The sequence below is a fragment of the Rhinolophus sinicus genome, chromosome 16 (assembly GCF_057876585.1).
Source record: "Rhinolophus sinicus isolate RSI-liver-muscle chromosome 16, RSI-T2T, whole genome shotgun sequence".
Lineage (NCBI taxonomy): Eukaryota > Metazoa > Chordata > Mammalia > Chiroptera > Rhinolophidae > Rhinolophus > Rhinolophus sinicus.
This window is the reverse complement of record NC_142516.1, coordinates 17,622,745-17,650,381: the sequence shown is the minus strand read 5'-3', so window position 1 is coordinate 17,650,381 and position 27,637 is coordinate 17,622,745. Positions and strand designations below refer to the sequence as shown.

At 44.4% G+C, this 27,637-nt stretch overlaps 2 protein-coding genes across 8 annotated transcripts in view; both read left to right on the top strand.

Annotated features, from left to right (window-relative positions):
• Positions 1-6,405: 6,405 nt before the first annotated feature.
• On the top strand, positions 6,406-13,743 carry ATP6V1G1 (ATPase H+ transporting V1 subunit G1). The gene is made up of 3 exons (XM_019731182.3): positions 6,406-6,594; positions 10,275-10,375; positions 12,952-13,743. The coding sequence occupies exons 1-3, from the start codon at positions 6,513-6,515 to the stop codon at positions 13,123-13,125; spliced, it is 357 nt and encodes a 118-aa protein (XP_019586741.2). The 5' UTR covers positions 6,406-6,512; the 3' UTR covers positions 13,126-13,743.
• A 134-nt stretch (positions 13,744-13,877) lies between these two features.
• The window catches only part of TMEM268 (transmembrane protein 268), a 32,438-nt gene continuing 18,678 nt past the window's right edge, over positions 13,878-27,637 (top strand). The window contains exons 1-4 of one of the 7 annotated variants that reach the window (XM_074330919.2): positions 13,878-19,766; positions 20,707-20,900; positions 22,211-22,258; positions 25,403-25,585. In XM_074330919.2, coding sequence (XP_074187020.2) covers positions 25,477-25,585 — 109 coding nt within the window. In that variant the 5' untranslated portion in view covers positions 13,878-19,766; positions 20,707-20,900; positions 22,211-22,258; positions 25,403-25,476. The other 6 variants (XM_074330916.2, XM_074330918.2, XM_074330914.2 and 3 more) reach the window with 6 other exon arrangements.

The window sequence follows — 27,637 nt, the reverse complement described above, 5'->3', positions numbered from 1 at the left end:
TTATGCTATTGCAATAAGGCGAGCCAACCAGATGTGAAGATCAAAGTGTCTGAGGGGGGTGGCTTTTCCTTGGGCTTTTGTAGGGAGGAGAAGACAAGTTACAGGTGGGGTGATGCAGAGTTAGAATTATTTTGCAATCAGAGGAAGTCTCAGCCAGCTGAATAGGAAGTGTTTATCTTTGTGTCTGGCTCGTTTCAGGGGTACGAACAATTCTAATCTTAATCACTCACGAGACAAAGAATGGGTTCATCTGTGTTTGGTCTTGTTACAGATAAACAAGGAATTTGTCATCTGCAAATTTGTGGGAGTCATGACAATGGGGTGGGGGGAGGGATGAAAAAGGTGAAAGGGATTAAAAAGTACAAATTGCCAGTTATAAAAACAGTCATGGTGATGTAAAGTACAGCACAGGGAATATAGACAATAATATTGTAATAACAATGTATCATGCCAGGTGGGTATTAGATGTATTGGGGTGATAACTTCATAAGGTATATAAATGTCTAATCACTATGTTGTACACCTGAAATCTAATATAATGTCCTATGTCAACTGTAAGTGAAACATAAATTTTAAAAAAATCCATGGAGTTCCCTCAACCACCAGAAATGTATCAACCAGTTTCAGGCTACTTCCCATTCCCCTCTCTGCCCAGCCCCTGGCAACTACCATTCTACTTTCTGTCTCTATAACTTTGACTACACTAAGTCTAAATACCTCATATAGGTGGAATGAAACAGTATTTGTCTTTTCGTACCGACTCTTTTCACTTGGTAATGTCCTCAAGGTTAATCCATGTTGTAGCATGTGTCATAATTTCATTCCGTCTTAAGGCTAAATAATATTCCATTGTATGGTTTGTTTCTCCATTCATGGACCCTGGGTTGCTTCCATCCTTTGGTTAGTGTGAATAGTGTTGCTATGAACATGATGGTACAAATATTTCTTCAAGACCCTGCTTTTAATTTTGGGGGGATATATACCCAGAAATGGAACTGCTGGATCATCTGATAATTCTATTTTTAATTTTTTTTTTTTGAGAAACTGCCACTGTTTTCCACAATGGCTGCCTCATTTTATGTTCCCACCAACAATGCACAAGGGTTCCAGTATCTCCTCATTTTCACCAACACTCAATAGTTATTTTCTGTGTTTTTTTTAAATAGTAGCCATCCTAATGGGTATGAAATGATGAAATTAATTTTAATAAGACATTTTATTTAGCCCAGTATATCTACAATATTATCAAGTGTATTTGTAATCAATAAAACATTATTAATGAAATGTTTTACTTTTGGGGGGGTACAAAGTCTTTGAGATCTGCTATGTATTTTATACTTAGAGCACATTTCAATTAGGACTAGCCACATTTTAACTTCTCAAAAGCCACCTGTGGCCAGTGCTTCCATGTTAGACAGCCCAACTGTAGAGGCGTTTACTCAGTTTAATATTATGTATTCATTGGTGGGTATCTCTGTTTGGCTGTCTTCCCCATTCATGCCAAACTCCAGGAGGACAACCAGTGCCACATAACAGCAGCTGGTTGAAGGTTGGCATATATCAGGAACTCAAAACACATTTTTAAATGAATTAATGAAAAGGATTACTGTTAATCTCTCTACTCATAACTTTGTTCAGACTCATTTGTAGTTAATTTCTAGGAATAATTTATAATGCTTTGTTTCCTTCATCAGCTTTCCAGACATGCTCCTGAGCTCCTGGGAAAGCAGAGAAATAAATGTTACTAACCCAGGCAGATGCTGGGTCTGTATCTTTGAAGACATTGAAATAGGAAGTAAATGCTATTGTATGGGAAGAAAAATATCTTTCCTCTATCCAACTTAGGTTCTTGGCTGGGTCTCTATAACAAAAGACAGATTAACAAGAGAAAAGCATCCATATTTATGTGAGATAAGTTGTATGTGACATGGTTGCCTTCATAGGAAATTGAAGACCCAAAGAAGCAGTTAAACCTGAGTGTTTTTATGCTAAGTTTGATGAAGAGTGAAAAGTCATGGGAAACTGTGATAGGACACAATGGGTATGAGTTACTCTAAGTGGAGTAAACGTGGGGACCTTAGCAAGCCCCATTTGTTTCGATTCATCTTTGAGTCCCTTGGTCTTGGAGATAAGAATGTTCCTTTCCTCTGGGTAATGAGAGGGCACATCTCACATGAGAGTCTTATGATCTGCTTCAGGGGAGGTCAAAGAACCCTTCCTGTACATGCCGTCTCAAATTCTTTCAGCTTAAAATACGCAATATGCCAAGATGCCATATTTTAGGGTGGCGGGTCCTGAACTGCGTCACTATCACACTAACACACAGCTAACTGGGTTCCTTGGAGGATAAATATTACCTCTCTAACACTGGTAAGGTTTGAACATATAATCTTGGTCTCTTCATAATTATTTTCAGTATAAATCAAGGGCCAAGAAGGGTTAACTATTAATCATCGGCATTCTAATATGGAAAATGTACAAGCAGTGGCCAAGAAGCTGTCACTCAGGAGGCCCCAGGGGGTGGGGTTATGGGTGGGGGTTAGGCATGTAGTTTCCCCACGAGTTTCTGAGTTTTCCATGAGGCAAGTCAGGCCCTCATCCTGGATTTTGTGGTAGGACTACTACTTGGTCCCAAGGGTCCCTTGAATGAGTTACAAACAGGTGCTTCCTCCGGGCAGAGCAAGTGGAGCATGGGCTGTATTTCAGCAGTCTCACTTTCTTGTGCAGTGAATAACCTGTTTATCCTTATGCAGTGGCCCTGCAAAGTCTCCCTAGGGCAGTCATTTTGTCCGAGGTAAACTTCCACTAACCAAGTACACTAGGTAATATATAAAATTATTTTTTGTTGAGAAGCCACTACCAGGTTTCCCTGAAAATAAGACCTAGCCGGACCATCAGCTCTAATGCGTCTTTTGGAGCAAAAATTAATATAAGACCCAGTCTTATTTTAACATAATATAAGACTGGGTATAATATAATATAATATAATATAATATAATATAATACAATATAATATAAATTAGGTCTTATATAATACAAGACTGGGTATAATAGAATACCAGGTCTTATATTAATTTTTGCTCCAAAAGACTCATTAGAGCTGACCGTCCGGCTAGGTCTTATTTTCGGGGAAACACGGTATCACAGGGATCCAGGTACTATCTGTGTTATAAGTAGTAGTACAGTCTAAGCCAGTTACAGTTAGCTCTCTCTATACGTGGGCTCCCCATCCATGGATTCAACCAACCATGAATTGAAAATACAGAGGGTGCCAAAAAAAAGTATACGCATGTTAAGAAAGGAAAAAACTGTATTCAAATTGTAATACTCAATATAGACCGATAACAGAAGATGAACACAAGTCACGTTTGACTTCTGCAATTACAAAAGGTGCTCAAAGTGGTTACCATCAGTGTACTTTTAATAGCTTTTTCCTTTCTTAAAATGTGTATACATTTTTTTGGCACTCTCTGTATTTGAAAAAAAAATTACATTGCTGATGAGTACATGTCTGTACTAAACATGTACAGATTTTTTCTTGTCATTATTCCCTAAACAATACAGTATAACAAGCATTTATATTGTATTAGGTATTAGAAGTAACTGAAAGATGATTTAAAGTATATGGGAGGATGTGTGTAGGTTATATGCAAATACTACACCATTTTATATAAGAGACTTGAGCATCCTCAGATTTTGGTATCCCCGGGGGGTCCTGGAACCAATATGAGGAGGCTGAGCTCACAGGGGTTAAGTAATTTGCTCAAGGTCACCAGGCAAATAAATGACAGGGCTGGGATTTGAACCCAGACTGTCTAGTTTCCTAAGCCAAGGTAATGAGAGACCCCCACTTCCCTTAGTCTCTGCTGACCTGGGGACTATAAAGATAGCTATTGTTCCTTCTTCTTGAATTCCGGCTTGTATGTCAACAGCCACACCTCAGAATGGGCACATTCTTTCCTTAGCCTAGTTAATCCATTTCCTTTTCAGGGGAATCCACTCTGTGCCCTTCAGATGACTTGGCAAATCTTTGTTCTGCCTCGCTGGCTCAAGACTTCAAGCCTTCCCTTGGAGGGCAATTACTTCACCCTCATTTCCTAGTTATTGCAGAACATCTCCCCAGTGTACCCAAGTTCTGACAAGAAGCACCCACTCAGACAACCAGAAAACCCAAACCAGTTTGAAAATTTCCTAGGACAAATTGTCTAATGTTTCTCTCTTTACACAACAAACTTTTGAAACGCCTTGAAAAAATAAAATTCTGGAATTTGTAGCTATTTCGATGCTTTGAGAAAGCTGGCTGTTAGAGGAATCCTGATGTGATGGCTTTTGTTAAGTGGAGGACCAGATTTGTAAACCAAACCATAACCCCCTGGCCAGATAAAACAACAGCTTCCATTTTCTGGCACTTACTACAGACTGGAAACTGCGCAAGGGCTTCATATCCATTCTCACACTCCCTTTTCATTACAGCTTTCTTGTGACACAATTCATATACTGTATCATTCCCCCTTTTAAAGCACACAATTTGGTGTTTTAAGTATATGTATAAGGGTGTGCGACCATCTCCACTATCTGATTCCAGAACATTCCTATGATCCCTAAAAGAAACCCCATACCAGTTAGCAGTCACTCCTCATTCCCTCTCCCCGAAGCTCCTGGGTAGCCACTAATCTACTTTCTATCTCTACAGATTCGCCTATTCTGAACATGTCATAAAAATGAACTGTAAAATAAGCAGTCTTTTGTGCCTGGCTTCCTTCACTCTGCATAATATTACTGAGGTCCATCTATACTGCACCACGTGTCAGTACCTTATTCCTCTTTACGACTAAATAGTATTCTCTTGTATAGATACGGCACATTTTGTTTGTTCACTTATCAGCTGATGGGCATTTGGGGTGTTTCTACCTCTTGGCATTATCTCTTTTAATTCTCATCCCTCCCTTGGAAGTGTGTATTATTCTCCATTGATTGACTTAGTAAACTATGTTTTCTTAAAACACCAAAAATGACAAATTGTCTCAAGAAATCATTGACTGGATTTAAAAATCCCCGAGACCAGACAATTGCAGGTTCTTGTAGTATCGGGAAAAGATAGGATTTAGCCTCCTTCCCAACCCCAGCCCTAAACTCAATCAAATGAAAATGTTGTGAGTTATGAATCCAGCTCCTTGAATGCAAAGATATTTCTATGAAGAAAAGTTTTGGCATTATTTTATGTTCTCAGTGGTTGGTGGACTCTAAGAGATCATCTGGTCCTTTCCAGGGCCCACAAGATTCTAGCAGAAGATTATGGTGGGTCAGATGTTCCATTCTGCAGCCCTGGCTGGATTCAAATATTCGACAATTAGCAGGGGTATGACTTCGGGCAAGTTAGTTAACCTCTCCAAGCTTCAGTTTGGTCACTACAGACGTGGGTTAATAACACTACTTTGAAGTTGCTGTGAGAAGTTAAGTCAAGTGTTTTAGGACAGTGCCTGTCATATTGCAAATCAACCATTGTCTTCCTATCTCCCTCCTCCTGGTAGGGGATGGCTCTGTGCCAAGTTGCCCAATCCAAGCACCTGGTCCCCTTCCCCTCCAGCCTCCCCCCCTGCCCCCCCCCCCCCCCCACTATTCTTTCCTGGCTAACTTCCCATTCTGCTGATTTCATTTGAAGTGCCACTTTCTTGGGAGGGCCTTCACAGACACCTCCGCTCTCTCCTATTCCTTCTTAAAGCATCATCCTGAGTTTTTCCTTCATTGTTATCACAGTTTGTAATTTGCTATTTTTGTTAATGTTTTTCGGTGTTTTTTCTTTTTTTATGAACTGTGCGCCCCACCTTGTCTTGCTCTCTGCTGTATCCTCCCTACCAACAGTGGTTGAGGATCATAGCAGGCATTCAACAAACATTTATGGAACAGTCCAATCTTTTCCTGAACTTGGGTTCAGAAAGGGAGTGTCTTCCCCCAAATCACACAGCAAGATTAGTGGCAGACTTGAGCTCAAGTCTCCCCATTCCCAGCCCATACTCCATACCCGGAGCCTGGCAAAAATTTTCTTCATCTGTCCCCTAATATATTTTGAGTCCCAAGGAAAGTTCCAGAAAGGGGGAAAACAAAGGAGTGTGCAGGATAGGGGAAAGTGATCGGCCTTGACCCTTCCTCTTTGGACCTTAAGGTGGGCATATTGTAAAGTGAGGAATTACGGCAATAATGACGTGGCAGGGCGGCCACAAGAATCGAACCAGCTAAGGGAGAGGCACCATTAAAAACAGCTTGGGCCGTGAGACCTAAAGACAATGAAGACAAATCCCGGGCAGGCGCAGTCAAGGCGCTCCGTTCCTCCCTCCTCCGCCCCCTCCCACTTACTCACGGGACTCCAAACGCAGTCAGCTGACACAGCGCCGCGGAGGTCACGTGACAGCGGTTGTGGCGCAGGCGCAGATCTGGGGCGGCCGGATCAGCTGACCAACCGAGCGATCGAGCGGATTTAGGCCGCTCACCTCGGCTTCAGAGTCATCGCCGCCATGGCCAGTCAGTCGCAGGGTATTCAGCAGCTGCTGCAGGCCGAGAAGCGGGCCGCCGAGAAGGTGTCGGAGGCCCGCAAGCGTGAGTTTCGGGGTGGGGCGGTCAGGGATGGCGCGAGTCCAAGGAACGCGGCCAGGCCGCTGGCGGTAGTAGGCGGATGAGGCCCGAAACTGCGGGGCGGAGGGCTGGTTACAATCGCGGAAGCTTGTGTATTTGGAAGCTCTATGATGTGAGCCCTTGGAAGGCTTGAAGGTCGATTGGAAGTTGTGTTGTGGGATGGCAGATCGGGCATGGAGACAACAATGGGTGGGTGTCCTTGGTGTCTGGGGAGGGGCGTGTGAAGTGGGCTATCCTAAAGGAACGTGTTGTCTCCCCCTCCCACTTGTTCCTTTGGGGTGCTCCGTCGCAGTGAAGGGAGCCGCCATCTACACAGCTGCTCAGTCTAGAAACACAGAGTTGTCTTTGCCACATCTCCCTCCCTCGTTGGCACTTCAGTCAGTCGTTAAGGTTTATATATCTGTTCACTTCTACCCCGTCCCTACCCCCAGCATCTTAATCCAAGATACCAAGTTCTCTGAGGGTCCTGTAGGAGGCTCATTTCTTAAACTTTTTAAAAATGCGCTTAAGACCTGCCCCCCGGGATGCCCGCTGTATCTGTGGTCTCCACCATCATGGTATTCGGAATCCCAGTGAAGGAAGCAGATACTGGCGAGGTTAATTGCAGGTGAAGTGAGGGCTGAAATTGAGAAACGAGGTTGCTAAAGAATTTAACAGGTGGATCTAGACTGGTGAGTGGTAGAAGTTACCTCCTCCCAGTTGGTCCATTCTCCCCGCTGCAGTTAGTCACCCCTCTAAAATGCGATTATGACTTTTCTTACCGCCTTCACGGCCGGCAAACGTTTAGTGCCTGCAGAATAAAGTCCAAATTCTTTCTTCGGTTGGAGGAGGCACTTTTGGATCTGTCTGTTGCTTTCTTCTCTAATCTCAAAGTTACTCTCCTCCAGACTGTTGAACCACTGGGATTCCTCAAAGGCACCTGAGTTGATTTCCCTGCAAGCCTTTGCCCAGCTGTTTCCTCTGACTAGAAAAGCCTTTTCTCAGTTTCCTCTCTTTGTTCCCTAACCGTTAGTCTTCCTTCAGATCTCGAAATTGAGGCAGCAGTTCTTGCAAGAAGTCTTCCCAGACTTGACCTTCTCCCCTCACACGAGGTTGAGTCCTTCCCAGGTGCTTATTTCTGTCATCGCAATGCAATAACCTGTGCCTTCATCTCGCTCAGTCACTTGACTAAGCATCGGACAATAGGGACTGTGTCTAATTTATGTATTCAGTTTCTTATCTAGTGACATAGATGTTTCTATCTATTTCCCTATTTTACAGGTGGGAAAAATGAGGCTCAGAGAGAAATTTGACTATAGCCTGGGAAGCAGCATGGCTGGGGCTTAGAGGTCTCCTTTCTTGTGCAAGGGTAAAATACCAAGAAATATTAATCTTAGTAATTCCTTGGTGTTTCTCCTAGTGTAAGACTTACACTCTGAATCCATACCCAAGTAAAGGGCTTTTGTAATTTTGTAATTTCTCACTTAAGGGTTGTGTGATACTCGATATTTCATAGAAAAAGCTTTTTTTGAGGGAGTTGGGGATTGGAACCAAGCCTTTTATTCCTGTGGTGACTGGAAAGTTTTGTGTTCTTCATAGAATATTTCTGATTATGCCCTTGATACAGTATTTCCAGAATGACTTCTCATAGTTTGTCCTGTAATGGCTCATCAGTAACGGAAGCAGTATCTGTTGGAAAGCATGTGAGAATATTGGGGGGAAGTGCGGGAACAAATACTTAGAATTTGGTAAGAATAATTCTGAGTGCCTTAGAGAAACGGGTTATGCTTTACACCTTTATCCCATTAAGGCTGGTGCAGGGGCTTGTACATCTCAATAGCTTTTACATATTTACTGAATGAATTTGTTTTAATGGAGTTTATGGCTAATACACATCTCAGAATTTGCAATAACTAGAAACAGAAGTATTGAGAAAGGCTGCAATTTGAAAAAATTATTGCCTTTCTTGATCTGTAATTATAGTTGACTTGCCCTGTTAGGAATTGGAAGAAGCAATACATGATGTGGTAAAATGGTCCAATCCAAATTTTTCATGAAATCATTGCTTTGGACCATATTTTTTAAACATTTGTGATATGGTTTATTTCACTGGAGTGAAACAAAACGTTGGCTCCCATAACGTCAGGCCCATGAAAAACAGGGTTGAGAAGAAATATGCTGTCCTGTACAGGTATTTAGTTTTGGTTTTCAGAGAAGGCTAGTCAAAACTGGACTTTGAAGATGTTTGCTGACAGAATGTATTAGGTTGGTGCAAAAGTAATTGTGGTTTTGCAATTTTTTTTTAACCTTTTAAACTGCAGTTACTTTTGCACCAACCTAATATTATCACAAGTGATTAATTCAGGGAGCCGTGGGAGTTGGGAGTGATCAGGAGAGCAATATTGTGAAATTATATGAAGCTACTGCCCAGTGTTCAGGCCGTAAATATTATTTGTAGATTGTTGGTGTGGAAAAGATTTTTGGCTTTGAAACATAGCTTTGACTATAGCTGATGAGGATAGCATGTAGTGCATTGGGGTACAGGTTGGTTCCCGTGGACAACAGTAGGCTCTAAATAATACTGAAGTACATATATACTTGCAGAAATAGTCCTTGGGGTGCTTAGAGAGAGATCTGTTGATTGTGTCAGACTTGCGTCATGGAGTGTTGATGTCATGGGGTCATCACAGGTCTAAGATCCTTTCTTAATCTTAGGAGGTGGAAGGTTAAATTTAATTTCCTTTATCTACATGGGTTGAATGGGATTTGGGCAGTGAATATATGGTGATAGATAATAAAGCTTACTTTTAAATGCAAGATGTTTTTTTGCTCTGAATTAAATGCTTTGGCTGATTGTCTAGAATCCCCCCTCTCCCCTCCTTTTTTTTTTTTTTTTTTTAAATGTTTGGGTATCTGAGAAGTTTGATTGGTGGGCAGGGAATCAAAGTAAAGAGTATCTGGTTGGTCTTGTGGTCTTGTTTTTATGCAGGTGCCGATAGAACCTAAAGAAGTTTTCCAGTTGTATGTTAAACTAGTCTTTTCTAGAAACTAGACCACCTGTGTCTGTCTCATCGCCCCTTAGATGCTTGTGCAGTCTTACTGTCCAGTGTTCTGCATTTAGGATTCCTTCCCAGCACCACTTTCATTACTTATTTCCTTATGCACAGGCATGGCCTTTAGTTTCCAATATTACATCATCTGTTTCGTTAGAGTTTAGGTTGAGGTCCCTTGGGACCTTATTAGTGTCTGCTAAGCTAAGCAGAGCTCCAGTTGCAATCAGCAGCCTACTTAGGTGTTTACTTCTTGGGAAGAAGAAGAGTTCCTTAGATGGTTAATGTCACCCATTTGATGTTGGTTCTTAGTTAAGATTGGGAGAGTAGTCTCACACTTTCCAGTTTATTTTTCTGTTATTTTTACAGTCTATAGTTTTGGAAGGTAGACCTTTTTATCTATTCACTTTCTATTAATAGTTAAATACAGCCTGTAGGCAGCAAGAACTCACACTCTTAGGTTGCTCTGAATTCCGTCTTGCCAGTGCATGTCTCTTGGGACTTTATCTTAAAACACTTTTCTTTTTTATGTTAGACTTTACCATCTTAGTCTCTGCTTCCTCTTCTACTTGTTTTTTAAGCACTTCCTGATGCGTCTCTTTCCTTTGAAAACAGGAAAGCACCGGAGGCTGAAGCAGGCCAAAGAAGAGGCTCAGGCTGAAATTGAACAGTACCGCCTACAGAGGGAGAAGGAGTTCAAGGCCAAGGAAGCTGCGGTGGGCCCCGTTTGTTCTCACTGCTGCTTTAGTTCCTGAGTGTTCCCTCTCCTTCCCGTCCTTCCAGTCTCAAAATGGCCAGCGTAGCTTGGCAATTTTCCTTCGGGTCAAATTTTGAAATTTTGCTTATTGTGTGTTTTATTTTCTTGCATGCTCAGGTTGAATCTCAGGGTGATCCGTTTTTAACTAACATTGAATCCTAGTCTTCACTTATTCAATCATTTAACACATATCTGTTGACTAGTTAACATGTGCCAGGTTCCTTACCAGGTGTTTGGGGTTGAGCTATAAAGGGAAATAGACATGGTCTTTGCCCTCCTCCTATAGTGTTTAGCTTACAGCCTGGTGGTCAGGGAGACTCAGAAGTGAAATGCAAGTCATGCAAACCTGCAGCTGTGAGAAGTGCAGTGGCAGTCGTACACAGATGTCACACGGAGCCCCACTTTAGTATAGTGGAGATGCAGACACATACCAGTGGTATAGGCTAGACTGCCGTGCGTAAGATGCAGAAAATAATAGTGCAAAAACAGATCACAGCACAAAGGAAGCAAGGAACATTCTGGAAAGGGGAAGGGGTGGAGGAGGGCTTCGCAGAGAAAAGAAAGTCTCAGGACTTTTGGATACAGGTAACAGAAAACAGTTCAAACTGGTTTAAGCAAAGTGGAATTAATTAAAAATCCAGATGAAAGGCTAACTTTATTTTGATCCAGAAGCTTAAATAATAGTCTTAGGATTCTTAGTTCCATCTTGCTACTCTGCCTTTTGCTTTGTGGGCTTCATTCTCAAGTTCTGCATTGTGGCCTCTGCTAGTTCCTGGCACACAGCGTCCCAGGTCCAAGTCCAGTGATTAAGGCTCATGCCTCTCAGCAGTAAGTAGCAGTAGTTTCGTTCATCATTGTTCATCTTAGCACTGGTCAGTGACAGCGTTCTTAAACTTAGTGTTTCGCTAACTCTTAAACTGGGCCAGATTGCTGCTGTAAATTGTCAGACTGCCCACAGAACAGTGTAGAAATACTCTTGTCAGGGCAGCTGTCTCATCTTTTACGTCTCTGCCGCAGTTGCTTATAGAGACTGTATTAGTGTTCCATTGTAGGCATAAGGTCTGAGTTTTTCTAGTAGGTTCCATTGTAACCTCTTCAGTAGTGAGACAACTTACTGGGGTTTGGCAATTATTTATATTCATAGAATAGAGTTAGTATGGGTTTTTTTCCCCCTGAATAGGGTTCATGGACTTTTAAAAATATGAATTAGCAACTGAGCTAACCATGATGAAATGCCCCTGGGTGTTCCTGTAATATGAACAGTCATATAGAGGATGGAGAGCCCTAGGTTTGAATCTTCACATGTTCACCTTGACCTCTTTGAGCCTGGTTTCCTCATTCTTTACAGCCTCCTCATCAGTTATGGAGGAATAGGTAACATCTGAGAGAATGCTTGATAAACCGTATTATACAGACATGAAGGGATATAGTTGTTAACATATGTAATGAAGTGAGAACAATATAGGATAGCAATATTGTTAGGCAATATAAAGGGTTAGACACAAAAAAGTTATATCTTGTTATGAACTTGATAGGTTCTAATAACAGCAGTTAACAAAAAAGCCGGCCATACTGTGAAGACAGTACAAGGTAAAAGGAACTATCGATCGATCAGTGTATTAAATTGTGAATGGAGACTGAAGGGGTGAGACATGCATATAATAAAAACTTCAAGCAATAAAAATAAAATGGGGCAACAATGAAAAGGAGTTTCCCTCACACCCAGATCTGCAGGCCTCCTCAGAGACAGTCACTGTTGGCAGTTTTGTATTCTACTAGAATATTTATATTTGAAAGAACAGATGTTACATATTTATAATATTGGTGAATTCACTGCTGAACGTAAGAGCGAAAACATTAGCCAGTAATGGTGAAACTGTATATTCCTCCTAAATTGTGTCTCCCCTTGTACCCTGTGCTTATTATTTTTTGAGTTTAAAAAATACAAAAACATATATCCCCATTTTAAAAGCCACAGAAGGAAATAACCACACTGATATCATTCTGTACCTTGCCTTTTTTCCCCGTTAAACTGCATATTTTACAGTTCATTTGGTCTTGCTATACACACCTTCCTTATCTTTCTTAATGGCCAAAGAGTGTTCTCTGGTGCAGATGCACCATCATTTGTTTAACCAGCCCTCAGTCTATGGGTCTTTAAGTTCATTCCAGTCTTTGGTTAGTGCTACACATTAGACTCTAGAGAGATGAGAATATACCGCTCTAAAAATATCTAGGATAGTAGAACATCTAGGATAATAATACACATTAGGATAATTTCCTAGCAGTAGAATGCTATGCAATTTACTTTTAGATAAATGTTTTAAGGTTGGCCATCAAAGTGATTGCGTGAGTTTATGCCCCCATTAACGCTGTGGGACTTCCCACGTGCTCTTCAGTCGTGAGGCTCCAGTGCCCACTGCTGCTGATTTGTATTCATTGATGAGCCCAAGTTTCCTCAGAGTTCAAAAGTTGTTCCTGGCTAACCAGAATGTCATCCACTGTTCCCTGTGTGTCATTGCTCCCCGACTCCAGGCTCTGGGATCGCACGGCAGTTGCAGCACTGAAGTGGAGAAGGACACCCAAGAGAAGATGACCATCCTCCAGACCTACTTCCAGCAGAACAGGGATGAAGTCCTGGATAACCTCTTGGCCTTTGTCTGCGACATCCGGCCAGAGATCCACGAAAACTACCGCATAAATGGATAAGGGAAGAAGAAAGAAGCGCCTGTTCCACAGATTGGCCTTTAGACACCTCCGTGGAATATGAAGCTTTAGCAAAGCTTGAGTTATAGTCTTATGAAAGGCATTAAATTATTTCTGTTTATTATATACTAGGTCCTTTTGCTTTTTGGAGAATAGCAAATCTAGCTTCTTTGTATAAACTTAGAGCTTATCCAAAGATTTCATCTTTTTACCTCATGTTTCTTAGAAATTTAAGGGTGTATGTTGTCTGTTTTCCTATGCCTTTTAGCTCAAGCAACATATGTATATCAACACTGACTTTTTCTTTTTTAGATGTAGTACAAAAACAAACTTTTTAAGAAAGAAAGGGATTAAATGTTTTTTCCCCTAAAGCTTTCTTGAAGGTCAGGGGCTTTATCTATGAAAAAGTAGTAAATAGTTATTTGTAACGTGTGTAGAGCAGCAGCCAGCCTTAAATAGTCCTTTTGGCTGAGGGTTAGAACAGTGAATACTAGTATAATTGTTCAGGCGGTTTCTAGTAGTTCTTAATCCAAGTTACTAGATGATAGGATTCAAATACTTGTTACTTGTTATTACTTGGTGTACTGATAATCTTTTAGAAGTAAATGATTTTGTCATGCATTTTCCCCCCCTCTGGTTCATCCTTTTTGATAATATAAAGTGTACTTTGACCCAGATGTCTGCAGAATTTCACTTAGGAAATTAAATTAACGTGTATCACACACACATTTGCACTCATACTTGGAAAATATTCATAGTCTGCATCTTAGCAGGAAGGGAATCACTTGTGATTTCACCCAATGGCTGTTTTGAAAAACAGCAAGCAACTAGTAAGTCAGCAGTTTGCCTTTCCTCTAGAGCACCTGTACTCAGCCTTGGGCAAGTTATGAAGCATATTTCTTTTCTGGCAGGCTAACTGATATGTGTTAATACCTACAGGAACTTCACACTAACCCTTACATGTTAAATGCCCTGTGACCCTATATTAGCGGAAAGTCCTTGGCTAATTTCTGGTAGGTAGAAACAGGTTAAAGAGAACATTGTGGGCTTTCCTTGCTTGTTCTGAAACAGTACGAGAGAATTAGCTGGACTTTAAACTTTCATTTTATATGACTCGGGACTGGTTGATCTCAGGTCACTTCCTGTCTCTAGTTACTGTTCTTTTTTATACTAGAATTCCTCAGGAGTTTTCTATATGAGCATTTCCGTTTTTCACTGTCAGAGCACTCTGATCCGCACTGGCCACTCCATTGAAAGTGCTTGTCAAGGTCAGCAATGGTGACCAGGTTGAGAGGCCCAGTCCTGTTTCTACCTGACCTTCTGCACTGTTTGACGGGGTTGAACCACTGTCTTGGCTTCTGCCGTAATGTGCTACCTTGCTTCTCAGTCTTTTCCTCCTCTTCCTAAGGGTTTGTTCTTGGACTTCACACAAATTCCCTTGCTGAGACCATGTACATTTCCTGGCTTTACCAGGTACATTGAAGACTCAAATTTATATCTTCGACTTAGCTCTCCTAAACCCTGGAGTTCTCAAGTTGCTTATCTGATATTTAGATTTGGACACCTAATAAACATCTCCATGTTAGCATGTCCCCAAACTACCCAGTTTTGTTAGGGCTTTACTCTTGGTATCTCTAAGTGTAGCAACTCCAAGTCTCTGCCTGCTGCAACTACACATTTCCCGAACTGGAAGACCGTGAAGAAGCAACACCTGCATTCACTGCTTTAGACCCAGTGTCTTTAACCTGGGAGACACCAGTATTTGCGTCTCGGATGCATAGGATGGTATTTATGTGACTGACTCTTGACTTGCAGCCAACCAGCTGGATGTTGCTCAAGTCACAGAAGCAACAGAGGGAAATATTTCAAAAGTGCTTTGATAGGTTCAGGTGAGAGGACACGATAAGATCCAAAAAGTAGAGAGCTTGGTTTCCTGGGAGAGGAACCTAAGTGGTTTGAAGCATGAATTGAATGTAGAGTGGAAAAGCACTTGGCTGTGAATGGAAGGAGAGCTGCAGTAGCGCTGATGGAGGAGGTGATTTGAGAGGTGACTATACGTTCAGATGCTGGTGGGAGGGAATAGAGGGAGTGAGACTGGAGAAGGTGTTCTGGGTGGAGTGAGAATCCCTGGGGGCTCTAGAGGCCATGGGATCCAGGGCACAGGTGGTGTAATTCTGTAGTTGTTAATCTTGATTGTACCCAAGGATAAAGGTGGGTGTCAGGCCCCTCCCAGGCTAGTAGGAGTAGGGCCAAGGCTAAGATATTTTAAAAACTCCCTTGGGGACAGGCTTCCATTGTAGTCTGGTATGAAAAAATAGCATCTGTTAGGTTCTGTGAGCACTAAGACAGGTATGTTGGTTTTGATACGGAATGAATTCCAAGATAACACATGCAGAACAATGTGTGTGATTTGTTCCCACTGAGCACAAAAAAGATGATACAATTGCCTATACTTTTATATGCAGAGTATATCTGGAGGACAGAAGAAACCTCAGTAATAGTGATTCTCTTAAAAGATAGGGTCTGGGCTGCCACAGGAGGGTTTCTTTTTGTACATTTAATCTACAGGGATGTTTAGCAGTGTCTCTGGCCTTAACCGTCTAGTAGATGCCAGTAGTACTCCTTGAGTTATGACAACCAAAATTGTCTCCAGACCTTGTCAGATGTCCCTGGGGGTCAAAACCACCCCAAGTTGAGAACCATTGTTATACAGCAACAACAGAATTGTTAAAGTACCACGCATTCCTAGAACATTCTAGGTGCTTTGCAAATGTTTCCTACTTTTCTAAAATTTGCTTTTCGCAATCTAATCATCTGTGATTACGAGTTTACAAGTCCACAATAACAGCGGTTATTGGCCAGTCCGGATAGGATATGCTCTGAAATCTCAGTGGCTGATTACAACAAAGGTGTATTTCTTAGAATGTTCGATACAAGTTGGGTGACTCGGCAGTTCTCCGTGATTCAGCGATTCAGATTACTTCCACTTTGTGGCTCTACCACTTTAGCATGGTTACCATGATTGCAGAGGCAGGAGGAGATAAAGTTGGCAACCGTGCAGCAGCTCCTAATGCTTCAGTCCTGCAATGACACAGCACTGCTTTCCAGCCCACTAACCAGCATGGGTCACATGAGCCAACCTAACTGCATGGGAGGCTAAGAAATTGGAGAGCCTGTGGATATTCTGTGAGTGAAAAATACCTGCTACCGTTACTAACAGCTTTCTCTACACCACCTACTGTTCTAAGAACTTTGGCATTTATATTAACAACTCATAACCACTTTTATTTTGCAGTATATGAAACAGAGAGGTTAAGGAACCAGCCCACAGTTGTGCTGTGGTAGAGTCAAGATGCAGGCGCAGTGTCTGGCGCAGTGTCTGTACTTGACCACTGTGCGTTTGCTCAGTACTGAGCACATCATACACCTTTTATGTATCTCACCCATGTGATTTTTTTTCATCTCCCGAATCCTAGATTGATTGTTCCGGGCAATTTCATGTCCTGTGAACCCATTGTCTAGAGAGAGAAGGATGCCCCCGATATTGCCCATTATAAGCACAGAAACTGACCATTCCATGTGGTGCCATAGCTCAGACCTAGTCGTGTTCTTGAAAGAAGGCACAAAACTTACAGTAAGCCTAACCCTGTGTGCGACATCTTATACAAGTTCCCTAAAGATTTACCACTTCCACTTTCTGAGTGGGAAAAAAACCCTAATGTTCTCAAAGGTGAAGCAACTTGTCAGAGGCATATGTTGAATCTCTGCATGCTTCTAGTGAGGGAGGCCTTTTATGTGCCGGGCACTTGATGTAAATCTCGTTGGGCAGTCTGATCCCACCTCCATGGATGGGAAAGCTGAGGCCCAGAGGCTCATCAAAACAGGTTCTTCCCACCAAATGGCTTTCCCTGACTTCTGAAACCATCACTCTTCTCACAAATTTGCCAAGAAATGGAGAAGGTTAGCTACACAAGGCTAGTGTGAAGGAACTTTTTTTGGTGAGTCTTCCATTCCCCTTGTTTTTCACCTTTAAAACTTTTTTTTTCCTTCAGGGAAATCTGGCAGATCTCAGTGTTTTGTCCTGTCAACTGATCTGATCATTTCCGTGGCTCTGAAATGATGGAAAAAGCTTTTTTCTGCACAGGCAGACAATTCAAGTTTTGCTCCCACATTCCCACCCCTTCCCCTGCAAGTAAGCCAGTCTTCAGAGGCAGGAGAGGCACATTCTCCTGCCAGTGGTTGGGGAGAGGAAGCTGCCAGATCATGTCAACATCTGGCTTTTAAAAAATTTCAAATGACACTGACTGGCTTCTGGGTCAAGCGTGAATTCAAGGCCATAGCTCACTGTGTTCGGGCGAATGATTGATGGGGATTGGTGGGCTTTGAAAGTCAGGGAGCAGACACCCCCCGCCCCCTGCCTTTTTTTCTACTTGAAAATAAAAAGGGAAGAGCGACAGCATTCTAGAACAGATAGCAGCAATTGAAGAAATCTTAAGAGAGGAACTAGGCTGGTTGTTCTGAGAGCATGATTAGGTTGTCTACTATTGTCTTGCGGGTTTTTAAAGGTAAATCAGAGAGCCTAGCTGTCTAGTCAAGAGCCTGATTACTACCTTCAATTGTCCTCTCTCCCAATGAGATGTGAATGCTCTCTCTTTGGACCCACCCCATTTTATTGCCTTTGTATCTGCCCGTGGCTGTTTCTGCACATAGTGTAGAAACAGATTCTTTACATTTCAGGAGGGTTGTTGGCCTCACTGACAGGAATTCAGAGTATTTCTTCTGGTTTTCACAGTTTCCTGACAAATATCATGTGACTTGTCTTACTCCTTGCACATTCCTGGAAAGGACAGTTGTGTGTTTACTCCCAAATTCTGACACGTGTATCTCATACTGGGGTACTCACTACATGATGTGACTTCCAGGATTTGAAATCAATTTAATGGAGCCATTAGCAATGGAACATTCTGTGGGACATGCTTTTAGGAAAAAATTTTAAGATAGCTCTAATTAGTGGCAAAGACTGGATTTGAACCCAGGTCTGTCTGACTTCCCAGCCTGAATTGCTATATGATTTAGTTCAATTTGTTCAGGCCATGGCAAATTTCAAGCAGTATGTTTCTAAAGGAGTTAGGAAGTCAGCTATATCTATAGCTAGCAGACCAGTTCCAAAAAACAAGATCTCATTTTTGATTTTTGATTTTCACTTACTTATCCAGCGGTTCTGAGTCTCTCCCCTGTCCCATCAACTGCCAAGCTTGAAGGTTCTGCCAGGCTGGGAAGACTTTCATTCCTCCTTCATCCAGGTTGCCAGATAGTTGGCAGCTGGCCCTCAAACATGAATCTAACGCTTATCAACACAGCAGGACAGATGGAGCAACTGCTGAGTAAGAATGGCTTTGGGATTTGTGGTTACAGTCAGGCATTGCTTAATGACGCGGATATGTTCTGAGAAATTCGTCATCAGGTGATTTTGTCATTGTGCGAGCATCATAGAATGGACTGACACAAACCTACATGGTATAGCCTACTACATACCTAGGCTCCATTATAATCTTTTGGGACCACTGTCGTACATGCAGTCTGATGTCATGGAGTGCATGACTATATTTGGATTTATGTATAGTTGAGGCCCTGATGATTTCACTCATAGCTATTTATTCCCTAATTCAGATAAATGTGAAAAAACACTGAGGGCAGAGTGCTGTGGGACAGCTATCAGCATGGGTGGAAACAGCCCTATGCCCCATTTCTCTCTTTTTGGGAAATGGCACACTGAACAATGACCATACCTGTGCTAGATGTGGTTGTACGTTAAGCAAGGGTAACTATGAGAACGAGGTACTGGCCTGGGCCCAGGATAGGAAATGGCTCCCAGAAGGGTCCTTTCAGCTGAGACCTAAGAATGTGTCCATCAGGTAATGAGGTGGGGATGTGGTTTGGGGTACCTTCTAGATGGCAAGGCATGGCAACCACTGAGAAGTGAGAGAGGGCATGGGGTGTAGGAGGAACTAAGAGATGGTCTGAATTCTTGGAGCTTAGGGTTTTTAGGGGTTGGGGGACAGTGGGTAAAGATTAGTACAGGGCAGACTGGGTTGGGGAGGGTCTTACGCCCACCAGAGCCTTGTGGATCCATTGAGATATTGCTACTGAAGTCTGCTTTCCAGCACTCTACTAGATATTACTCACCTTTTACTGGATTTTATTCACCTTTCTCCACTCTCCATGGAGTCCCCACTGCCCCATGCTACAGTGCCAGGCCTTGCCATGTGCTGTAGTTCAGAGGTGAAAAAGGCATGACGCCTTGCTGCCCAAGAACAGCAGCTCACTTTTACCGAGTGCTTTCTGCTAAGCACATCATCATCACATTTCATTCTTATAATCTTTCAGTTTAGCAGAAATTCTTATCCTTCTCTCATAAATGAGGCAATTGAAGCTCAGAGAGGTGAACCGACCTGTGCAAGTTCCCGTGCCAGTAAGCGGTGATGCCTGGGCAGCCAGTTCCAAAGGCCCGCATCTTCTGTGCCTCCCTAGCAAAGGAGACTGATGTGTCAACACGTACGTCCTGGAGGGATGAGCAGTGAGAATGCAAAGTGAAGCCAGCCTGGCAGAAATGCAGGAGTACAATTTCCAGCTTCATGGAGGAGGTAGGCCTTGCTAGAGAGGCGGGATTTGGCTAGATGGTGACCCAGGCCACATATGTGTCAACAGATCCCTCTCTCAGCAATCAGTAAAGCTCCAACATCCCATGTGTTTTTTGCTTCCATGCCCCCAAATTGTGTTTTGGGAAATGAGGCAAACTAAACAGGTATGTCTTGGATCTAGTGTGTGCTCAGTGCTTGCCCAGTACCCTGCCTGGCACCGAGCAGGCACCCAATGTCTATCTTCACTTGCCTGGTGAATGAGGACTCCTGGCCAGTATCTGCTGCTCAGATGCTCAATCACTGCTCACGGCCCCCAAGCATTCCGCCTCTGCCTCTGGCCAAACGTGCAGCCAACTAAGTCCTGTGGTTTGAGAGGCCTCCAGCAACTTGGCAGTATCTGTTGAAATTAAAAATGCATCCCCATTCCGACTGTTTTAAGTAGAAATGCAGGCCGTGGCATGCATGCAGCACTGCGGCTGTGACCATTCCAGCAAGGCCTGGGAGCAAGAGTGGGAACCCCGGAGGGACAAAGCAAAGAGAGAGCCTTTTTTCAGTATGTGGAGTTAGTTCTATGAGCCCCTTGAAAAGAAAGGAGGCTGAGTGGGGTGTTCAGGCCTGAGGTGAATGCCAAGGAACTTTGTTTAATGAAAAACTAGGGTGCCCAACAGAATAGACTCCCTTTGGTATAAATACACACGTGTGCATCTGTCCATATGTACTCCGTGGAAAAACAAAACAAAACATTAGCGCTTTCCTTGGGGAGGGGCCACTTTTCACTGTCGACCCCTCTGAAATGCTGAGTGATGAGGGTAGGGGTGGCAATCAAAATCTAGTGAATAGCTACTACGTGTTTGGCAGTTGTGACTACTTCACACAGATTATATCATTAAAGGTTTACACCATCCCATGAAATAGTATAATAATCTATTTTTTTTTTTTACAGAAAATTGAGGTACAGAGAAGTTAAATACTTTACCAAAGATGATCTAAAAAGCGGATCCCCAAACCAATGATCTTAACAATACAGTGCACATTAATTGTTCATTTAAAAACAAGTCCCTGGGAAATTTCTGGTCCCCAATACTGGCTCATCCACCGAGTCCCGTGACTGTGTTAGGCGTGGGCTGGACCTCAGAGGTAAGCCGTGGCTCTTCGGCTGGGCAGACCTAGATTCAGGGAGGGGCGGGAATCTAGGGTTCGGCCCCCCCCAAACCCCCTAGAGCTCTAAAATCGCTGCACGTGGTTGGCAAGCACGGAGGCGCTCCGCGGCGTCCCGGGAGAGAGCCCCGCAGATGAAAGGACGCTCCCAGCTCGGCTTCGCAGCGCACAGCGCGGGGAAAAGCCTTCCCTCTTGGCCCCGAAGCGCGCCCGGCGGGCGGCTCCTACGGGTGGGGTGACCGCGCGGGGCCGACCCGGCCCGGGGGCGGGACCGAGAAGGGTGGCGCGCGCCGCGGACGGCAGGCGGGACGCGCGTGGCGGTGCCGGAGGCTGAGGCGCGGTGGGGCGGCGGCGCCCCCGACCTTCCGCGTTCCGGGGCGGCGGCGGCGGCGGCGGCGGCGTAGCCGGGTGAGTGTGCGCGGGCCCGGGCGCGCCCCTGTGTCTGTGCGCGGGCTCGTGCAGCCCGGAGTCAAGTCTTGAGCCGCGCGGGCCCGGTGCTGCGCGGCCGCTTCGGCGGTCCTCTCTGGCCTGGGGTGGGCGCCGCGATCGCGTCCGCTTCTTCCGGGCGCCTTTGGGCCCCTTTCTCCGCGTGTTGTGCGTGGGAGCTGCTCTCAAGCGGCTTCTGGGAGCCGGTGGCCGGTGGGGGGTGATTTCTTGGGTAAAGGAGACCCCCAGGCAGCAGACCCAGGACCGGACTTGAGGGCAATGACTGGGGCAGGACACATATGCCCAAGGCCAAGGCCAGACGTGGTGGGACATCCCCGGCCTGAATGGGCCCTGTTCCGTTCTGGCTCGGACCCCGACTGGCTCCTTGACCTTGGATAGTTCACTTTCATTTTCTTGGGTCTTAATTTCCTCATCTGTAAAATGGAGAGCTTAGACCCGCTGTTTCTCAAGGTTTTTTTTTTTACCCCAAAACTTCTGTGACAGTCCCTCTTAGGGCCTCTTATTGGGACTTTCCAGTTTAACGAAAACAAAACCTGACTTGTAAAAACAAGGATCTTTCTCTCCCAACCCCCACTCCCCTGCCCCACCCCCCATACCCTCCCTAAATCTCTGTGAAGCACTCGGTTCCTGGGGAGGCTGGGCACTCAGTGTCTGGAGAAATGGAGACATTTGCTCCGCAGGACTTAAGGATATCTTTCTTTGCAGGGAAGGTCTGGGTAAATGCAGTCTGCAAAGGGAACTAAAACTCGGAGAAGCTGGGGAGTAGATGACCAGTTAGTTGCAGGAGCCCAGGGCTGTCCCTCCACCCTGGTGTCTATCTCTTCTTCTCCTGTCCCCCATAGGACTGGTGCTGTGCTGGGGTGAATCCTGGGCCCAGGACACACTGAAAGGTAATGGGTCAGTGTCTGCCCTTGGCCAGTTTTGCTAAACACCCCTCCTGCCCTCTGCAGCCTCCAGGTTGGACAAGGGGCTGCAGGGTGAGTGCAGATTCTGGCTGCCCTGATTGGACCCATCCTGGCCTCTGGGGTGAACCTCTCCCTACTTGGCAGTCCCTTCCCTCCCCTGCACTTTGCCAAGCCTTTCCACCATCCCTCTGCCTTGTTTGATCACTGTCTGTTTCTTATTTCTCTTTCTTTGAGTTTGTCTTTTCTATCAGATGGTGATCCCCAGCAGAGAGGGCTGAAGAGGGACTTAAGATTTAATTTATGGTTTTTATAGTCCAGCAAGCGTGGCACCTGGCACTAGAAGCTTAGGGAATATGTCTGGAGTAAAAATAATGACAGCTATAGTCCTTTCAGTCATTCCTATTTGCCCAGCTCTGCTCTGAGTAATTTACATGGATGAACTCTTTAAGCCTTACAATAACTTAAAGTTATTATTATTTCCATTTACATGTAAAGACGCTGAGGCTGAGAGAAATAATTTGCTCCAGGTCTCACAGGTGGAAAGTGGGAGGACTGTGCAGGTTACTTTTAGCCATTACACTAAACAGCCTTCAGTGGGAAATGGATCTAAAGACTATATTTTCCTGGTGGACCTAGGAGGTGATCCAATGAGGCAGGAAAGGGCTTCAGTGATTGCCAAGTACAAGGCAGACATCCTTGGGTGGTTGTTGCTTTCATGCCTGGGGTGGGGGTAGGGGGTTACAAGATAAGAAGAAGTAAGTAAGGGGTGATACCATTGACTGGTAAATGCTCAACAATATTTGGGAGTGCCTGCTGTGGGCCAGGCGTTGGGCTAGGTGAGGGGGAGATGGTCCCTGCCCTCCAGAGCCCCTCGCAGAGCGCAGCATCTCAGGTGCTGACTGGAATTTGTTGCTAGATCACACCTGGGAAGTGTCTCCCTCGACCTGCGCCTCTCTCTGTCTTTTTCTTTTTAAAGCTAGAGTAAGGAACAGGCTCAGAGACAGCCAGACCTGGGTCCCCAGGCTCCAGGGCATGGGAGTTATGATAGTCTGGGACTCTGGAGCCAGATGGCCTGGATTTACCTCCTGGCTTGACAGCTTCTGGCCACCCTACATTGGGCAGGTCCTTTCACACCATTGACCTTCAATTTTCTGTTCTGTGAAATGAGAAAAACCTGTGAGGAAAGGGGCCTGGTTGGTGAGCAGGGTGCTCAATGTCACACTTATATTTCCTTCTATGATCCCCATAGCAGCTATGCCAAGTAAGCCTCCCTGAACCCATTTTACAGATGAGGACAGCAAGGCTCAGGGAGTTAAATAACTTGACAGTGAATGTCACAGCACATGGGAGTGGCTTAGCAGGTATTCTAGTCCAGGCTGTTTGGTATTAAAGTCCTCGCTCTTCCTAACATTTTGCTGCTTTCTTGCCTCAAAGCCTGATAGAGGGCAGGTTTGTGATACTTGTCAGTGAAAGACTCATTTTTGTATATTCTCGGTTGGTAGAGGGGGCTTCCAAGTGATCTTCTGTAACATAAAGTCAGGACCAGCTCAGGTACATGCAGTCTGTTTAGTCACACAGAGCCTCCCATTTAGGAAGCCCCTCCCCCCCACACACACTTGGTTTGAGGCTGTTGTCACCATCTTGAGATTCTACATTTTTGAACAAGGGGCTCCACATTTTCATTTTGCACTGGGCATCAGAAATAATGTAGCTGGTCCTTTTTAAAGGACTGAGAGAAGTGGAAGTTGGTGAGGGAGTCAGGTTTCCCCCTTTGGGGGACCTGAGCAGTGGCAGTCAGTCCTCAGGCCAACTTGGACTCAAGCAGGTGTGTGCCGACTGGACACTTCCTGTCTGTCTTCATCAGCATCGAGAACATGGCCGCAAAAGATGATTTTCAGTGGGGTTTTTTTTTTTTTTTTTGCAGGACTGATTTATCATCCCAGGGAGTTAGGCATGATTTTCTTTGTGAGGACCGATTCTCAGGCTCCAGATGGACACATCACAGATAAAGTGTGCAGGTTCTAGCTGGAGTGTGTGGCACCGGAAACTCTGTTTTGCCATCAAAGAAATATCCCCAAAAGGCATTTCTGCTCTTGTTGACAAAGTGGCTGAGGGTCATCCCGCTGTGCTGTCACTGATCCAGCTCCCAAGGCTTTGAAAGCATTTCCAAGGTCTTTTAAATCTACGTGCCAGGAGGGTGCATTGCTCCCCTCACCCTGGGTTTTCTTTTTCTCCTTATGGATAACAGGAACTATTTGACAGTGTTTCCATTTTAGCTTTGGCTACCGGGAAGCTCAAAACCAAAGTCTTGGCTCAGGTACAATAACTGTATCAGACCTCAAAACAGCAACAACCAGAGATAGTTTTTATGGCATGTGTCCTTTGTTCCAGATGCTGCTGTCTGTCCTTTATGTGTACCATCACGTCGATTCTTTGTGCAGCAACCCTGGGGGCAAGGTACCACTATTTAAATATAGGAAAGCTGAAGCTCTTTGAGGTTAAACCACTTGCCCAAGCTTACATAACTAATAGGTTGTACAACTGATTTTTAAAGCAGTTAATCTGACCCTGGAATCTGTGTTCTTCAGATTAAACCAGTTAATCTGACCCTGGAATCTACAAACCTCTACCACTTCTGCTTGGGACCCTGATTGCCTGGGTATTTTTATTCTCCATGGTTATCACTTTTATTTTAATTTTTAAACTATCTTTCCTGCCATCCTCATTTCTTTCATTTGTATTTTGCAATGTTTTCTGGGAAGCGACCTGAGATCCTTTGTATAAAAAGTCTCCCCGTGACTGTAGCTGTCCTGCCCTTAGTAAGGGAATGGAAATTTCACGTGCCTGGAGGGGGGCCTGGTTAGCTCCTGGGTGCTTTGGGTCCCTGGATGTGTCTGAGCTGGAGAAGACCCAAGACCGGAAGGGAAGTTTTCATTTGAGGTCTGGGAGGGTTTTAGTTCCTTCTCACTCCTGCTGAGAGTGTTCCTTAGCATGACCAGAAAGACCAAAGTCAGCAGAAAGACTGGGTGGTTCTCCCAGGCCCGGTGATGACTGGCCTGGGAGAAGCCAAGGAGCCCAACCTGTCAGGCCTAGGCCTGAAGTTCTTTCTTTGCTGTTTTCCGAAGGCAGGCGCAACTGATCTGGGGGCCCCAGAATGAACCACAGCCCCAAGAAGGGGAAGTAGACACCTCGCTGGCTCTGCTATGGCTTGTGAACCGCAGATGGACCCAGGTGGGGCAGCCAGCCCCTTGTCTACCTCCTCCCCAGGTTGGAACGCCCTGCCTGTGGGGAGCCCTCCTGGCTGGGGGCAAGGTAAGCTCATGGCCCTGAGTTCCTTTCCTCGCTAGCTATGCCCCCGTCCCCTGCCCCAGGTACTGAGCTGAACTCGCATAGTATGAGGGAGGAGAGTGCATGGGCACAGAAGTGCTTTTAGCTAAGGGTGTGCATTTTGGGATTTGTTTCCAGCCCATTTTCTGTCATTTCTACCTATTCTGTCTGTCTTCACCTCCTTAAATGAAGCCACCATCACCCTCTGCTTTGATCCCTGCTATAGCTTACTAGCTGATCTCTTCTTGCTTCTTCCATCCATTCTGTACATAGCATCCAGAGGGATCTTTCTTAAATTTACAAGCAACAGTCTTACTTTCTGCTTCAGTGTTTCCCATTGGGCTTAGCACAAAGATCTGTCATTCACCAGCTTGCATGGCCTGTCTTAATGACGCCTCCTGCCACTGTTCTTGGTTCTGGCCATGCTGTCCTGCTTTAGGGCCTTTGCATTTGCTGTCCTTCCTTCTGCCTGTTAGGTGCTTTTCCTGCCTCCTTTCCCCTGTGTAATTTCCATTCATCTTCAGAGTTCAGTTCAGATATCCATTCCATGGGAATCCTGTCCTGATGGCCCAGCCTAAGTCGGGACCCTCTGATATATTCCTTCTTCTCTCCATGGCATCTATTACAGTCTGTAATTAAATAATTACCTGTGTAATAAAGTATTGAATGTCCAGTTTTCCTACTAGAATGTAAACTTTACAAGGGCAGAGGCTCTGCTTTGTGTTGTTTCTCTCTGTGTTGAACCAAGGTGCAGTACCTGCACAGAGCTTGGGCCTTAGTAGATGCTCAATAAGTACTTTGTTGAATGAATGAATGAATGGCTGGGAATAGGCAAGAGGAGACGGCATTATCAAGTGTGGGATCCATAGAAATGTGGCTGGTTACTCAACTACTTAGGATTTCTTTTATTACTACTGCTATTAGGAAAGCAAGCACGTGCGCATGTGCACACACACACAGACACAGTAGAATGAAATGGAATGAAATAATTTTTCTTCAGAACTTTGAAGACATTGCTCCATTGATTTTTGGCAAGCCAGTTCTTACTCCTTTGCAGGAAATTGCTCCCATCTCCACACACACACACACACACACACACACACACACACACATTCTCTCTCTCTCTCTCTCTCTCTCTCTCTCTCTCTCTCTCTCTCTCTCTCTCTCTCTCTCGCATACTCTTTGGTAGCTTTTCAGATCCTTTTTCCTAATCTAGGTGTAAAAACAAGTATGTCTAAGTGGAGGACTTGCTATTCTCACTTAGAGGAACAGATGAGAGAGGTGATTGCCAGGAATCCAGGAACTCATGGTCTGGAAGGCAAACAAAGACACTGGAGAATCTTTGCATTGCTTGGGCAAACACTTTGCTCAGTGTGCAAAGAGCCAGCGTGGGGGGCGGTGGGTGTCATATTCTCCATGCCTGCAGTCCAAACCTATATGGGTTTACCATTTAGTGTGTGAGATGGAGAGCTAGTCGGGGCCCCACCCTGCATGATAGCCTACATTGAGAGCACTCACTATCTTTTCTCCTTCTTCTCTTTCTTGCTTTCATTTCCCCTGGTAACATTGGGCACATTTGTTAGCCTTTCAGAGGCTTGTTTCCTTTTCCATGATGTGTCTGGCACCCACCCTCAGGGCTCTTGGAGGATTAAATGAAATCATGACTTAAAGCCTAAGCCCCGTGCCTGGTGCTTAGTGAGAGCTCAATTACTGGAAGTTATTCTTATTTTGTTTTATTTCTGCTTCTGTTTTCTTTTTTTGTTGTTTCCCTCATTTGCCTACTTTTAAATCTAATTTTATAGTTTTCTTTTTTTCATATTTTTAGGAGGTCACTTTAGATCCTTCTTGGAACACCGTGTGGGAGGGTAAAAACAAACACAACTAGATCAGTGTTGCTCTACTGTAACTTTTGAGTTCTGACATACTTGCTTTTAAGTTACGATGATAATAGTTACGACAACAATAGTGGTCAGCTGTTCAGCACCCATTTTGTGCCAAGCGCTTCCTCTGCAGTGGATGTGACCCTCCTCTAAGTCA